Source organism: Pleurodeles waltl, chromosome 1_2 (genome assembly GCF_031143425.1).
Source record: "Pleurodeles waltl isolate 20211129_DDA chromosome 1_2, aPleWal1.hap1.20221129, whole genome shotgun sequence".
Lineage (NCBI taxonomy): Eukaryota > Metazoa > Chordata > Amphibia > Caudata > Salamandridae > Pleurodeles > Pleurodeles waltl.
The window spans coordinates 631840654-631857158 of NC_090437.1; the positions used below are offsets into that span (position 1 = coordinate 631840654).

Here is a 16505-nt window from a genome sequence, read left to right on the forward strand (position 1 = left end):
CCGCATGCGGGAAGTCTTAGTTTCCTCACCTCGTGGTGAGTTGCACTTGCAGCGTTCAGATCACGCCGGACCTCCGATTACACTCTGGGTTCCCCACTGTTTATCTTAGCGGGGATGGAGCAATTTCCCCCCGCGGTTGACATGCCCGGCAGTCAGTCGCACCCCGCCCGGGGACGCACAGCAACTTAGGTCCCCAGTCTCAAGGTGGGGTGCCAGGCCACCGGCTCCTTGCACCTGTTCCACTTCCAGCGAGCACCCCCGGGCGCTCAAGGCAGCGCGTCCGGTTCCCCGTCTGGTCAGCTGCTCCCCATTGGCAGCATGGATGGCCCCTAGGTCGGGGTTATTTTTAATCGGATAACTCGTGGGCCCCTCCACAGCAAAAGGTTTATGCGGCTGACATCTTCGGCTGATCGGCCACGCCCCCCACTTGCAATGTACTTTTGGGGGTACTTTAACCCTAATCTCATTATCCTGACTACAAAGGGCTGTAGTCAACGGAAAATTGACATTTCCTTCTAATATTGGAGGTCATTCAATAGACATCTGCAGTGACTGGTCTCCAGATTCCAGCAGAGTTAATCTTGTATCATCCACATGTTTGTTTTACGCTGTTAAAGTTACAGTCTGCATAACAAATGACTTGGCTTCCGATTTCCCCCCCCCCAACAAGTCCTCTTCTTTTACCTTTCCCCTGGGTCACTAACTTGGACGGATCTTTAAATCACCTGAAAGTCCATTCGTACAATGAAAAAATACAGAGTTTGTACTCACTCGTATGTGAAGCCACATTTTACTATTGCAATTCAAGCTCTAGCTCACACTGGGAACAGCTATTCTGGTGAGAAAATAGCAGGCTTTTTGCATGCATGGTAGGTTACAGTTGAGTTAAATTCTGTAACACCGCAGATACTAAAGCAACATTTATTATGAATGTCAATCCAAAATAAAAGGCAGATTGAAACAAATGGCTTAAAACAGCTGAACTTTATATTCAAATTCTCAGATATGAGAGGCTGTTTTTTGTAATGCACGGCATTAACCAAACATTTGACGGCTTCCATCAGTACACTGCGCCTTTGTAACAAATCCATACTAGCTTTAATGTGCAGGCTTCTTTTTTTTCTTTTTGTTGGCTTTTTTCTTTGGAATAGGGTTGTCCTTCGGTGGGGGCTGGGATGCAGTACTAAAAGAAACAAGCACATATGCATGAAAAAACAGACTATTAAAACAGGCACAGTGTGCAGTTATAGTGGAAAGTAAAATGATATACTACAGAATTATCAGGTTGGAGAGAATTCAGTAGAAAAATAAGCACAAGACCCTGCTACTCGTTTCAGAATAAATACATAAAGGAAATATGTCTTAGTTGAATTGGAAAGGCAGCCTTTATGTTAGAGGTGTTGAATTACATGTATTCAGGCAAATGTAGGACGTCAGATATTGTTCTGCACCAGCAATTGTCTTCAGTAGTGACGGCAAAAGAAAATCCAATTTTTCTCTCACAATTTCTCAAGTTAAACTTGGCAATAAGATAAGCAGCACAAGCAATCTGGATTCAACAAAACAGGTAAATATTTTCCATCTTATTTGCGCAAAACACTAGACACCAATAACGAATACCATCTTAAAGGTATTCACAATATCTAAGAAATAAAACAGTTTGATGAACAACAATTTTTTGTTCTAATAAATGGTCATGGTTTACAGACTTTTCGTAAATTAAGAAAAAAAATCATCCAAGTTCTTTAGTGTATATTGTTAAGTGAAAGATTTGTATAGAATTTAATATGCTTTATAGTTTATCAGACTGCTATTATAATGGTACTGTGGGATTACCAACTCGAGGACAGGAAAGACTCGAACATGTGAATTTATGAAAGATACAATATTAGAGGAACAGCAGAAACTGGCATTACTAAAATAAGGAAGGCTGCAATTTTCTCCATAGATAAGGGCAAGAACACTAAACGGATACTCAACCTCTTTGCAGCTGTTTGTTTTAATTTGTTTTTATAAAATAGCAGTTAGCATGCATTACAACAGTTATTTCCAATACCACCATGACTGTTCGTACATTACGTTCCCAACAGAAGCCACATTGAGTATATGAGTATAAAAAAAAAAAAAAAAATTCCGTGACACGCTTGTGTCAACCCAGTGTAGAACGAGTAATCACATCTGATGTCTCTGCTTTTGTTTTTTAATACACTTGTGAGGGCATATTTTTGCCCCTTTGTAAGGCTGGAAATACAAAGTTCCTATCAGTGTACTTGTTTTATTAACCTAGGGAAGTTGTGTGCACAGACACAAAAATATTCTTTATATGGTGCCCAAGAAGTAACGTAGAACAATGTTGCAACTATGAAAGAAATCAAGGGCTTTCAATAGAGAGAAAAGTTCCACCAAGCCCCAATTCTTAGCTTTTCTTTAAAATTCAGAATCGTCTCTTACTGGTGAAATTGTCCAAGGAAGGGTGCAGGTAATGAACATTTGAACCTTCCACAAACGCTACTTGTTTTCCTAAATGTTCGTTTTGTTTTGGAAGCAGAGACAGCTATTAGGGAGACATCACAAAAATGTCTGAAGGACACGACCAATTGGGCATGTCTTTGTCTACAGAAGGCAAAATGCAATGGGATACTTGCACAGGTATCCCAGCCAGCAAGATGTGGCAGGAGGACAGGGCAGAAATCCATGCTTACGTGGCACCTGCCTTTCATCATCCGAAGAGCCCAAAATGCATAGTCAAGACAACAGAATAAAGAGGGATAAATAGGACAACAGAATAAAGAGTGATAAATAGACATAAAAAACTGTCTTGGGCCCAGTCAAGCTACACAGAATCTTCAGTTGAAATCAAAACTTCGAAAAATCAGTTTGCTTCCTCGCGGAGTTGTATATTCATAGGATGAACATTCATCTGCCATCTAGTGCTTGGTTTTGAAAACAGTAACTTGTTTTTCTACAGAGTAACCGGTTACAGTTCTGAATGGGTGCTAAATTGCTTTTGGCAATGCTCCCTGAAAATCAAAGCCGAAGGACACAGATGCCACTTCAGAAATCTGCATATTATTCACCACTGCAAAGATGTCTGCCTACAAAATAAATTTCTGTACTTTCTTTAAATTGAATGTCGCTTCTTTCCGTACCCCATAGAGGTAGAAAAGCTACATCTGAATCTACAACACAAGTTGCAAATCAATTGTTACAGTTAAGGTTACAAAGAATATTCTTCCTTCGCAAATGCAAACTGCCTGACATGCTAGTGTTTTTTTTATCTAGCTATTATAGCCACACAACAGTTTTTGTTAACAGGTGAGCAGACGTCCATCTTGCTTTCCTGCACGTCAACTAAGGAATGTTTTCAAATCTGCATGCATACAATGATCCATCTTTTAAAGCCTACTTTATACAATGCAACAAAAGCGGTTTTGTCTTTCCAACGCATTTAGCACAATCAATGCATTACAATTATGTTCTGGTAACATTAACTCTACAAAAAGACCTTTCAGCTTACTAAAGTGGATTAAACAAACAAAAACAAATACCAGTTGGCAATTCAATGGAGTAAGTGATGCGGAAAGAAGATACTATGCTGGGTGGAAACCATGACCATGTATGGAAAACTACTGAGTCTTTGTATACATGTAAGGAATCTGTTTCTTACCCTGTAAGCATCTGTTCGTGGCATGTAGTGCTGTAGATTCACATGCATAGTCCTGCCTAGTGTTGGGTCTGGATGTGTGCAAGTTGTTTTTGTTCAAAGAAGTCTTTCGAGTCACAAACTAAAGTGACTCCTGCTCTTGGTGATAACGTGCATGGGCATCAACTCAATTGTTAAGATTGTTTTCCAGTAGGTGGGTGAGAATGGAGTGTGAGTAAGCATTAGTAAAGAGTGTTCCATGCTTATGAAATTGTAAAAAGGAACTGCAATGGCCACAGGTGAATCTACAGCACTACATGCCACGAACAGATGCTTAAAGGGTAATATTCAGTTTGAGGTATGTGTGGTTGTAAATAAACATGCTATGCATAGACTATGAAGCAGAGCCCTCCAAAAAGTGACAGCCTCTTTGTGGGTGTTGTAGTTGTTTAGAAAAGTGTACATAGCCCTGCCTGCCCTACATTAGATTGTTGGAGTGCTAAAACACCCATACAATAATGTTTAGTTAGTGTGTTCTGTCGACCATGTAGCTGTCTTACAAATGCCAGCTATTGGGATATTGCCCAGGAAAGTCATAGAAGCCCCTATTTTACGAGTAGAGTTTGCCCTAGGGCAGTCACACCTGTCGACTCAGCATAGTAGTGGGGGGTGGGGGTGGGGTCAAGCAAATCAAAAATACTAAAAAATAAAAAGTGTATTCCCTGGCCCTAGGGAGCATAGGTAAAGTCCTTTGAGCTTTGGTGTAACATGACAATGCTTATAATTACCTACGTAGAAATGCCTTATTTAGATGAGGGCTTTCCTTTGTGAGGGGGCAAAAAAGCAACTTAAAGTTGTTTGGCTTTACAGAAATCTATGGTTTTCCCCAATGTAAAACATAGTTCTTTTCACATCTAGTGTATGAAGGTCCATTTCCGCTAATGAATCGGGTAAAGGAAAGAAAACAGATAATTCGACTGACTGGTGGAGGTGGAAATAAGAAACCAACAGATAATTCGACTGACTGGTGGAGGTGGAAATAAGAAACCACCTTTCAAAGGGATTCTGGGTTGGTGTGAAGGATCCCTGTGTAGTTGGAAGAAAGGTTCTTCCAAGGTTAATGCCTGGAGGTTACTGACATGCCTAAGTGAAGTAATTGCCACCAAAAAAGGCAACCTTCCAAGATAGAAACTGGAGGATGCAGTTATAGAGTGGTTCAAATGGTGGCCAGATAAGTCTGGTGAGGACAATATTGAGATTTCATGCAAGTGTAGGTGGAATTCTGGGTGGAATTACTCTTTTAAGGCCTTCTATAAATGCCTTCATAAGTGGTAACTTGAACAAAAATAAGTGTTGCCTGTGTTGTAGATAGGCAGTCACTGCAACTAAATGTACGTGTATTGAAGTGTAAACAAGGCCAGAAAGCTGTAAATGAAGAAGGTAGCAAAAAAGGTTTTGCACAGTTGTATCAAATGGATCAATGTGTTTACTGCAGCAGTAGAAGATAAACCGTTTCCACTTAGCGGAGTAATATACTCTCGCTGAAGGTCTATGAGCTTCTTTGAGAGTGGTCATACCCTCTGGTGGGAGATTCACCTAACCAAATTCTACGACTTCAGGAGACAAATTGTAAGGTTGAGGTCCTTTGGCTTGAGTGCCCGATTTCTTCATGGTTCTGAGTGAGAAGGTCCAGGTTGCGACAAAGCTTCTCGTGGGGGACTGCAGAGAGCTAGATTAGTGTGGTCAACCATGGTTGACGAGCCCAGGAGAGAATTACTAGAATAAGGGTGAGAAAAGTTTGCCTGAGCTTCTGAACCACAAAGGGAACAAGAGGGAGAGGTAGAAAAGTGTAGGCAAATATTCCTGACCAGTTCACCCATAGAACATTGCCCTTCGATATTGGGAACCTGGAGGCGAAGTTTGGGCATTTTGCATTGTCTGCTGGTTGCAAACAGGTCTATCTGTGGAAACCCGCACTTGTAAAAGTATGGGAGGAGGCCAGTGGGGTGGAGTTCCCACTCATGGACATGTTGCTGCCTCCTGCTGAGGTCGGCAAAGTCGTTGTTCATCCCTGGGAGGAGTTCTGCTAATAGGTAGATGTTGTGACATATTGCCAAATGGTCTGAGATATGTGTGATAACTGTAGGGAGCGTCCCCCTAAACTCATTTTTGTAGCTAGTACATGGCTGTCCTATTGTCCATCTGGTCTAAGACATCCGTGCCTATAAGATGAGTTAGAAATGCTTTCAATGCTAGGTAAACAGCTTGAAGCTCGAAGTAGATTATGATGTTTGGTATCCTAGAGACCCTGTATTGTGAGATCCTGAAGGTGAGCACCCCATCCTGGGAGGGAGACGTCCACCATGAGAATGAACTAGGGATCTTGGTCGAGGAATGAGTGCAGCTGTCTACCAACACTAGATCTTGTAACTGACCCTGTGACCGAGACCACTGGCATGCTAGACATTCCTGCAGCGGACACATGTGTAATTGAGCATGTGGAAATATGGCAATGCATGATGCCATCAAGCTTAAGAGACACATGACTGTTAGGTGTTGATTGGGTTGAAACTGTAGTAGTAGTGTCTGGAAGTTTTTAATCCTGGCTGCATTTAGATAGGCTAATCCCACCTGAGTGTTGAGAACAGCCCCAAGATACAGCTGCATCTGTAAAGGATGAAGGTGTGATTTTTGTATACTGATGGTAAACTGTAGTTGATGGAGCAGATTTAAAGTGATCTAAGTGTGTTGGTGAGACAGAGGAAGTGTACTGGCTTTGATGAGCCAGTCGTCCAGATATGGGAAGACATGAATGTTCTGTCTGTGCAGATGTGCTGCGACCCCTGCTGAACACTTGGTGAACACATGGGATGCAGTGGTGGCTCCAAATGGGAGCACTTTGAGCAGAGAGTGTTTGTCAGCTACAACAAACCTGAGGTATTAGCCGTGTGGATTGGATTGACAGTAGGCATCCTTTAAGTTTAGTACTGAAATAAAGTCGCCTTGTTGGAGAAGTGGGATCATATCTTGGATGGTGACCATTTGAACATGCTCTGACAGAATGTAGTCATTTATGGGAAATAAATCTAAAATGGGCAATAGTGATCCATCCTTTTTGGGGTTGAGAAAGTATAGGGAGTGTACTCCTGATCCTTGATGTGGAAGAGAGACTGGTTCTATAGTCCATTTGAGTAAGATAAGCTTGCACTTTCTGTTTGAGCAGGACTTGATGTTCTACAGAGAGTTTGTGTTTGCACAGTGGAATGTTTGGAGTTGTGGTCATGAGTTCCAGACAACAGCCATGTTGGATAATGTCCAACACCCACTGACCGATGTTTGATGGTTGGGCAGAATGCGAAGCGAGTCAATGTTTTGAGGTGGATGGCACGGTACAAGTGGAAGCACCTTTCCCATGACCTTTGGAGTTTCTACCCCTGTACATGCCCGTTTAACAGCCCTGTGAAGTGGAGGTTTGACTTTGCTGCCTATGTGAGGAGGAAGAGTCATAGGAAGATCTAGGTTTGGCGTGCCCCCATTATTTTGGCTACCTAGTGTCTTTTTTATTCTTTTCTGTAACACAGAAACAGATGTTTCTTATCAAAAGTGTTCGCTGAACCTCTGGCTTGAAGCCAGAGATCCATAGCCAAGCATGTCTGCACAGCAATACACAAGTAAGCCTCTGACAGCTGTATCTGCTGAATCTAGGGTGCACCTGATGGAATTATTGGAAATAAGTTTGCCCTCTTGAACTATTTCCTATCCCCTTTTCTTATGCTCCTCTGGGAGATATTGGACGAGTTCCTTCATTTCGTCCCAGTGGGCCTCATTCTATCTGGCTAACCAACACTGTGTGTTGTCAATTCGCCAGTGATTAGTGGCCTATGCCAACACTCATTGTCCCAAAGCATCAATTAGCTTAGACTCCTTATCAGGAGGTGGAGCGTCCACTGTAGTTTGTGAATTAGCCCGTTCCGGGCATTGGATAAAACCAATGAGTTTGGGGGAAGGTGTCCTCCCATGTAAACAGGGTCAGAGGAAGATAATAATATTTTTTTTTTAATTAAAATCGACCGAGGGAGTGATGATGCATCTTCGTGAAGGAGGGTCTCTGAAGATATTGTCTGTGTGAAGCAGCATGCCCTTTAACTAAGGGAGGTATTTAGAAGTCCTATATATGCTCAATAGAGTCTCAAAGAGGACATCATCTTCAATAGGTTCTTTATGTTTGGTGACCCAACGGTATGTTGCAGTCCTTCTGATGAGTTCCTGATAGGAAGTTGTGTCATCAGGGGGTGATGGTTTGGCCAGGTACAGATCTGAGTCAGTATTCCCTGGAGGATCAGCGTCATAACTGGTCCAGGGATCTGTGGGCTGTGGTGTGTCTTAAGGATCATCTGTCCCCCCTCCCCATGGCCACCTGTGAAAAAATGTAGTGATCCCTATGTTATAATATCTAAGCTGTGAATGAAGTGGTGAAGGGGTTGGTGGTGGAATGAAGGGTGGAGAAGGCTGAGGTACTGGCGGAGAAGCAGGTAGAAGAGGATGCAAGGGACTAATAGCCATGTCCTTTTTGGGAGGCACCGGCAACTCTATTGCTTTTTCAAAGCAAAGTAGGCGCCAACAGCACAGTCTGGGCTAAAATACAGCCAGTCAGAGTCTGTATGTGCAGCTGCTTTTGTTTTGGATCAAGCTGTTCCTGCACTGTTTGATGAATACCTTCAGGAGCCAGTTTTGATGGGAAAGTTCTTGGAGCAAAAAGTGATTTTGGTTTTGGAGCTGAAGTAGTCAGAGCCGGTGTGCTCTAAGCCGAAGATGCAGATGATCGGCTCGGTGTAGAAGTTAATGGCTTCAGCTTTGCTTTTAATGCCAAGCCCAGAGGCTGGGCATAGGCAACAGATGGTTGGTGCCCAACATGGCCTATTGGGAGTGGTTGTCCGGGAGCTGTATGTTCGGTCGGAACCGAGGGTTTTTTGGGTGGCAAGAAGAAGACATTAGTACTCATGGTATGCTGACCGGATGGAAGGTCCTGCATCTGGAGGTCCATCTGTAGATCAATCTGTAGATCGGAGCTGGACTCTTCGATGCAGAAGGCCTCATCTTCGGCCGCAGAAGCCTCATCAAGCTCTTCCTCCTCAACACCCTGTTGTCCGAAGAGGTCGGGTGTTTCCTCTACCTCCTTACGCTGCATGTCCTTGCGACGTGCCCTTTGGTCCCGTGAGGCCTTCTTAGATAGGAAAGATTGGCAGGCTTCACAGTCCTCTTCCCTGTGGTCGGGTAACAAGCACAGGTTGCAAATGTGATTAAGGCCCATCTTCGGGTACTTAGCATGGCATCTGGGACAGAAGTGAAATGGAGTCCATTCCATTAGCAATGCTTTCTTAGTTGAAGCAGACAAGATGGAATATAGTTCCAGAAGGGCAAGGCCAAAAGACTGTGCTTAAAGCACATCTAACCAATGGGCAATAGTTTTCTATCTGTTCGATACGCAATGATGGAAACCTGATCAAGAACAATACCGACAAGAGTAAGGCTAGATTACGAGCAGAAAGGAGACCTGAAACGGTCTCGAACCAGAGCACAGTAATACATGTCCAAACCTGATGGCGGAAAGAAAACAATCTAAGAATGGAGTTGATGCCCATGTGCATTATCACCAAGAGGAAAGACTTCTCTGAAGAAAAACAATTTCCGGCATGTATCGGGACCAAACACTAGATGGCAGGAATAAACATAGCACATGTATCTACAGCCACACATGCCTCAAACAAAAGATTATGGCCCTCATTCTGACCTTGGCGGTCGGCGGAGAGGCGGCGGTCGGACCGCGAACAGACCGGCGGTATTAAAAATGGCATTCTGACCGCGGCGGTCACCGCCGCGACCGACCGCCACTTCCCCACTCCGACAGCCATGGCGGTCATGACCGACGGGCTGGAGTCTGCGCACTCCGGTCCGGCGGTCGACCCAAGACCGCCAACGGTATCATGACCCTGCTCACCGCCGCGGTTTCTGGCGTTCGGGAACCGCCATGCGAACCATGGCGGTAGGCACTATCGGGGCCAGGGAATTCCTTCCCTGGCACTGATAGGGGTCTCCCCCACCCCCCACTGCCCCCCCGAGTCCTCCCCCCACACCCTCCACCCCACTGCCACCCCCCAGAGGTGGTACGAACCCCCTCCCCACCCCCACCCCGACATGCACATACACGCACCCCGACATGCACACACCCCCAACATGCACATATACACACCCCCTACACACACACACACATACACAACGGGGACACATACCCGCACACATACATGCCGACATGCGCACCCGCCGAACTACACACATTGCCCATAGGCACAGCAGCACTCCCCGCCCGCATGCACGCACTCACACACTCACACGCACCCCCCCATGCACGCACACATCACACAACACCCCCCCACCCCCTCCCCTCACGGACGATCAACTTACCTTGTGTGTTGGTCCTCCGGGAGGTGACAGGAGCCATGGGGAGGTGACCGCCAACAGAAGACCGCCAACAGAAGACCGCCACACAGAAATGTGGGTCGTAATTCTGTGGGCGGTGTTCTGCTGGCGTGGCGGTGGAGGTTGACCAGTCTCCACTTTCCCGCCGACCGCCAGTGTGGCTGCTGGCGGTTTTCCGGCGGAACGCTCCCAGCGGTCAGAATGCGCACAGCGGCATACCGCCGCGGTCGGCGGTCTTCACCGCGGCGGTAACTCGGCGGTCTTGCGAAAAGACAGCCAAGGTCAGAATGACCCCCTATGTCATTGAAAACCTTTAACACACTGAGTGCACAGTGATGTTAAATGCTACCAAGAACAACATCCATGTTAACTTTTGCAGTGTGCAGGACTGTAATGGTTTGGAAGGTGATGACGGTTTGTTGTGCTATAGCGGGCACCCAAATAATGTGCATGCCTCCCTGTTTCTGAATGATTAAATCATAGTTCTGCTTGAGATAATAACAGTACTTTGTTGTACAATATATACTGGAAAGCTCCTAGACCTAGAACCACTGGCCATAGCACTGTGATCCCTACACACTAGTTAGGATGCATTGCTTGTAATAGTCACTTTTTGCCAATGGTCTGCATAAGATCTGTTCAGTATAGATTTTTTTTTACCATTTAAGTGAACTGAGAAAAACACAATAAGATCCTCTCTGGTCATGGCTGCTTGGGAAAATTGGCTCTCCATGCACTCTTGTATGCTGCACATTTGTAAAGGGTGCATTTGGGGCCAATGATATGCACAATGCTATTGTTTTCAAAGGTTATCGCTACTCACGGTCAATGGTTGTTACAAATAGTTTAGAGGAATCAATTTTATAAACACTAGAACTGACCATCATGTAAACGTTTGCCACTACTAAATCAAAGGTGTATCCCAAAAATGCATTAATTTGGAGGGGTTGCAAATGAGTCCTCCTCATACTGATCAAGAACCCAAAATTATGCAGCAAAGCAATTAATAACCTTTTGTGAGTGGCTTTGTTCAGTGTAAGGGAAAAATATTCATAAAGCACCAATCGTCTAATTAAAATTAGACACCAACACATTGATGACAAGATGTGCTGCCATAATTGCAAAACACTAGTTAAATACCCTTGGTGTTCACTTTACGCTCAAAGGAAGCACTTTTGAAACAGTAATGTTTTCCACTCGCCAGGAATCATAGAAACTGTTTGTTGTCAGTATCTCCTTGTAGAACCTGGAAAACCTCATATGTTATAATCTTGAAATACATAGCTGGTATCCGTTTGCCCTAACCGTGTTGGCCTTCTTTGGAATCAGAAAGTAGACTGAGCATACTTTTACACACAGTTCTAGGAGCAGAACGTCCTCAATTGTCTGTTTGGTATGCAGAAACTCCACCTCTTCCAAAAGGAGAGTAGGATGGTTCTTTCTGAGTTTGTCTCTTTGATCAAGGGTTTAGAGACAACTAAAACATGCTGATTGTTGAGCATCCATCCAACTAAAGTTATTTCGTGCCCCTTTCTAATTGGGCCCTTGAAAACTGCTGGGAGATTTGGAGTGGACAGTGACTGGAGTTGTTGGTTGGAGGCAGAGGATTGTCTACTTCTGGCTTTGGCACTGCCTTGAAAGGCACCGAAGATGTGTTGAAATTCCTGTTGCCCTTGTTGTTAGGTAGATTTGATGTGACTGATAAGGTGTCTTTAGCCTGTCATTGGGTAATGGCAGATAATGTTGCAATGCACAAACTGACTTTGAAGTTTCTGGGGTTTTCTTAATCTTTCTGAAAACCAAATGTGGGTCTAAAAATACTCAAAATCTAACACACATTCAAAACATTTTGCTGAACTGTTGCCTAGATCCTAAGCAGCAGACTGGCGGCAATCTGTCTGTAAACTGATTCTGCCGCATGTAGAGCACAAAAAATTCCTTCAGCTGAAAGTTTGCTAAGCTGTTTAATCTCAAGTGACTCCTTTCTGTGTAGGTTAAAATGCATTCCAATTCTTCCCACTGACGTCTGTAATACCAAATCAACAATGCTGCTATTTTCTTGTCTGCTGCATGCAAACTCTTTCTCTCCTTGCCACGACGGTCATCGGCCTCCATGAGAGAAAGCTAGTTTCCAAGTCGTGCAGAACTCCATAGAGTAGGGTGGTAAAATGACGTAATACAAATAGGACCTTGTGGTGCAGCCTTCTATTTTCTCTATTTGTGGAGTAAGAGAGATAGTCTTGACAGTGTTATAAAGATTTTTTGCAGTCTATTTTAAGTCTTAAAAATGGGACCTTAATGATTTGCCTGTTCTGCCCGGAACACCTCTATCAGATATGTTTCCTCCTCTCAACACTTTAACTAACAGGTGGGCTCTTAACAGCATGGCTAAAAAAAGGTTTCATCAATAGGCGGTGTCGTAATTGGACTAATGAGTCCACCTCTGTGGTGTATATGATACTGGGTTAATGTATAATTTTTTTCTTTGTCTTCAGTTTGTTGCTCCCACTTCACTTACTTCTTGGACACCTGAATTGTAGGAGTAGAAGCTGTTGATGAACTAAGGCATGCAGGTTAATGGAGACTGATGTGAGACCAATGTTTTACACTTTTTGGGATTGGGTAAATTCAACGTTGAACTCAAAAGGCTTCTTCAAAAGTCAGTTTGCATTTCTTTGCGAGCTAACCTTGAAGAAAGAGCCTTTTTTGGGGGAGTCTGGTGACTCAACCACCACATGGGCCGTTTCTTTGTCTGCAAGAATTTTTCTCTGCCCGACACCTGGCTCATTGTTTCTTACTCCCTAAGGTGAATGTTTCATATCAATTTTTGCTCTTTTTGGTTTTGATCCTCTTTTCAGGCTGATTTACCAAGAGACTTGAAGGCTACTCTTGAGCTTGCGCCACCAATCTAGATTAGGACATTATATATTTTTTTTAAGAAAAGGTTGATACTCTTGCGTTTGTGCTGCTCCCCTCACGCAGCACCACCCGTTGCTGCTGCTGCCCTGCGAGTATGAGTCTGCCTGGCTAGTTCAAGGCCCTCCTCCACCTGCGGCTCATCCCTGGTGACCTAGTGGTCGCCTTCTGTCTATCTCTACTGCCTTTCTACCTCTCAGCTTTTTTTTTATTTTTATTTTTTTAACTCTTCTCTCTTTTGTCTGTCTTTCTCTCTGTTTGTTTCCTGTTTCTCACACCTGTTTCCTGCACTGGTGCCCCGCACCACTCCTTGCGACTTGATTTCCCGCCCTCCTGCCTCCCAGCTGGCCAAGCCCTCCCACCTCCCTCCCCTTCTTAAAGGCAGCCAAAGGCAAGCCCATCTGCGCCTGGCCGGTGCCCAGAGCCACAGACCTCACACCATCCATCAGTATGACACCAGCTCCCAAAAACAGGCTTGAAATCCAGTATCAGTCTATCCTCTTTTTGAGGCAGCTCCATACTATAGAACCTAAACTTCAAGGAAGATCCTCGCAATGAGGTCAATCATCTTCACTAGTTTCCCCCTCTCTCAGAGTCTCACACAACAGGGTGGCTCAAACCAGTGAGGAGGCATGCATCAATATATAATTTATTTCTATCTGCTCAAGATTCTTCCCCCTGCAATTGCTCTACGGTGGCAGTGGATTTTTTTGAAGGGGTTGGTGGGAGTGGAGATGTGACTCAAGGAACGTGAACACGGGTCATTTGATGGATGCCTGACCAAGTCATAATATTCAAAAACAAGGCAAGAGTACAAAGCTTGTAATATGACATACCTCTTACCAACTAATACAATAGTGAGCAGTTTTTCCAAAGAAGTGGACAATACTTGTGCCATGATACAGCACATGTTCAGCTGATAATAGCAAACAAAAGACTATCAAATAACTGGCAATCTGCTGTGTATGAACAGTCAAATTCTCCAGTCATAGTCCAATATTAAATACCAATAGTTATCAGATGTGAAAGCAAGTCCACCGGTTTAACTTTGTCAAATCCAATGAGAAAGCCAACCTCCCGTTAAATAAAAACCCTTTCTCATGCCTTTGTGTAAGGAAATGCCTCCTTGGCATGGTTGCCCCCTGACTTTTTGCCTTTGCTGATGCTATGTTTACAATTGAAAGTGTGCTGAGGCCTGCTAACCAGGCCCCAGCACCAGTGTTCTTTCCCTAACCTGTACTTTTGTATCCACAATTGGCAGACCCTGGCATCCAGATAAGTCCCTTGTAACTGGTACTTCTAGTACCAAGGGCCCTGATGCCAAGGAAGGTCTCTAAGGGCTGCAGCATGTCTTATGCCACCCTGGAGACCTCTCACTCAGCACAGACACACTGCTTGCCAGCTTGTGTGTGCTAGTGAGGACAAAACGAGTAAGTCGACATGGCACTCCCCTCAGGGTGCCACGCCAGCCTCTCACTGCCTATGCAGTATAGGTAAGACACCCCTCTAGCAGGCCTTACAGCCCTAAGGCAGGGTGCACTATACCATAGGTGAGGGTACCAGTGCATGAGCATGGTACCCCTACAGTGTCTAAACAAAACCTTAGACATTGTAAGTGCAGGGTAGCCATAAGAGTATATGGTCTGGGAGTTTGTCAAACACGAACTCCACAGCACCATAATGGCTACACTGAAAACTGGGAAGTTTGGTATCAAACTTCTCAGCACAATAAATGCACACTGATGCCAGTGTACATTTTATTGTAAAATACACCACAGAGGGCACCTTAGAGGTGCCCCCTGAAACTTAACCGACTATCTGTGTAGGCTGACTAGTTTTAGCAGCCTGCCACAAACCGAGACATGTTGCTGGCCCCATGGGGAGAGTGCCTTTGTCACTCTGAGGCCAGTAACAAAGCCTGCACTGGGTGGAGATGCTAACACCTCTCCCAGGCAGGAATTGTCACACCTGGCGGTGAGCCTCAAAGGCTCACCTCCTTTGTGCCAACCCAGCAGGACACTCCAGCTAGTGGAGTTGCCCTCCCCCTCCGGCCAGGCCCCACTTTTGGCGGCAAGGCCGGAGAAGATAATGAGAAAAACAAGGAGGAGTCACTGGCCAGTCAGGACAGCCCCTAAGGTGTCCCGAGCTGAGGTGACTCTAACTTTTAGAAATCCTCCATCTTGCAGATGGAGGATTCCCCCAATAGGGTTAGGATTGTGACCCCCTCCCCTTGGGAGGAGGCACAAAGAGGGTGTACCCACCCTCAGGGCTAGTAGCCATTGGCTACTAACCCCCCAGACCTAAACACGCCCTTAAATTTAGTATTTAAGGGCTACCCTGAACCCTAGAAAATGAGATTCCTGCAACTACAAGAAGAAGGACTGCCTAGCTGAAAACCCCTGCAGCGGAAGACCAGAAGACGACAACTGCCTTGGCTCCAGAAACTCACCGGCCTGTCTCCTGCCTTCCAAAGATCCTGCTCCAGCGACGCCTTCCAAAGGGACCAGCGACCTCGACATCCTCTGAGGACTGCCCCTGCTTCGAAAAGACAAGAAACTCCCGAGGGCAGCGGACCTGCTCCAAGAAAGGCTGCAACTTTGTTTCCAGCAGCCTTGAAAGAACCCTGCAAGCTCCCCGCAAGAAGCGTGAGACTTGCAACACTGCACCCGGCGACCCCGACTCGGCTGGTGGAGATCCGACACCTCAGGAGGGACCCCAGGACTACTCTGATACTGTGAGTACCAAAACCTGTCCCCCCTGAGCCCCCACAGCGCCGCCTGCAGAGGGAATCCCGAGGCTTCCCCTGACCGCGACTCTTTGAACCTAAAGTCCCGACGCCTGGGAGAGACCCTGCACCCGCAGCCCCCAGGACCTAAAGGACCGGACTTTCACTGGAGAAGTGACCCCCAGGAGTCCCTCTCCCTTACCCAAGTGGAGGTTTCCCCGAGGAATCCCCCCCTTGCCTGCCTGCAGCGCTGAAGAGATCCCGAGATCTCCCATTGACTTCCATTACAAACCCGACGCTTGTTTCTACACTGCACCCGGCCGCCCCCGCGCTGCTGAGGGTGAAATTTCTGTGTGGACTTGTGCCCCCCCCGGTGCCCTACAAAACCCCCCTGGTCTGCCCTCCGAAGACGCGGGTACTTACCTGCAAGCAGACCGGAACCGGGGCACCCCCTTCTCTCCATTCTAGCCTATGTGTTTTGGGCACCACTTTGAACTCTGCACCTGACCGGCCCTGAGCTGCTGGTGTGGTGACTTTGGGGTTGCTCTGAACCCCCAACGGTGGGCTACCTTGGACCAAGAACTAAGCCCTGTAAGTGTCTTACTTACCTGGTTAACCTAACAAATACTTACCTCCCCTAGGAACTGTGAAAATTGCACTAAGTGTCCACTTTTAAAACAGCTATTTGTGAATAACTTGAAAAGTATACATGCAATTTTGATGATTTGAAGTTCCTAAAGTACT

The 16505-nt window shown here is 45.5% G+C and overlaps 1 protein-coding gene across 1 annotated transcript in view; it reads right to left on the bottom strand.

The window, feature by feature from the left end:
* Positions 1-969: 969 nt before the first annotated feature.
* Positions 970-16505, bottom strand: part of EXOSC9 (exosome component 9) — a 235145-nt gene continuing 219609 nt past the window's right edge. Inside the window, exon 12 of the mRNA XM_069242553.1 lies at positions 970-1183. Coding sequence (XP_069098654.1) covers positions 1099-1183 — 85 coding nt within the window. The 3' untranslated portion in view covers positions 970-1098. The remainder of the gene's footprint in view (positions 1184-16505) is intronic.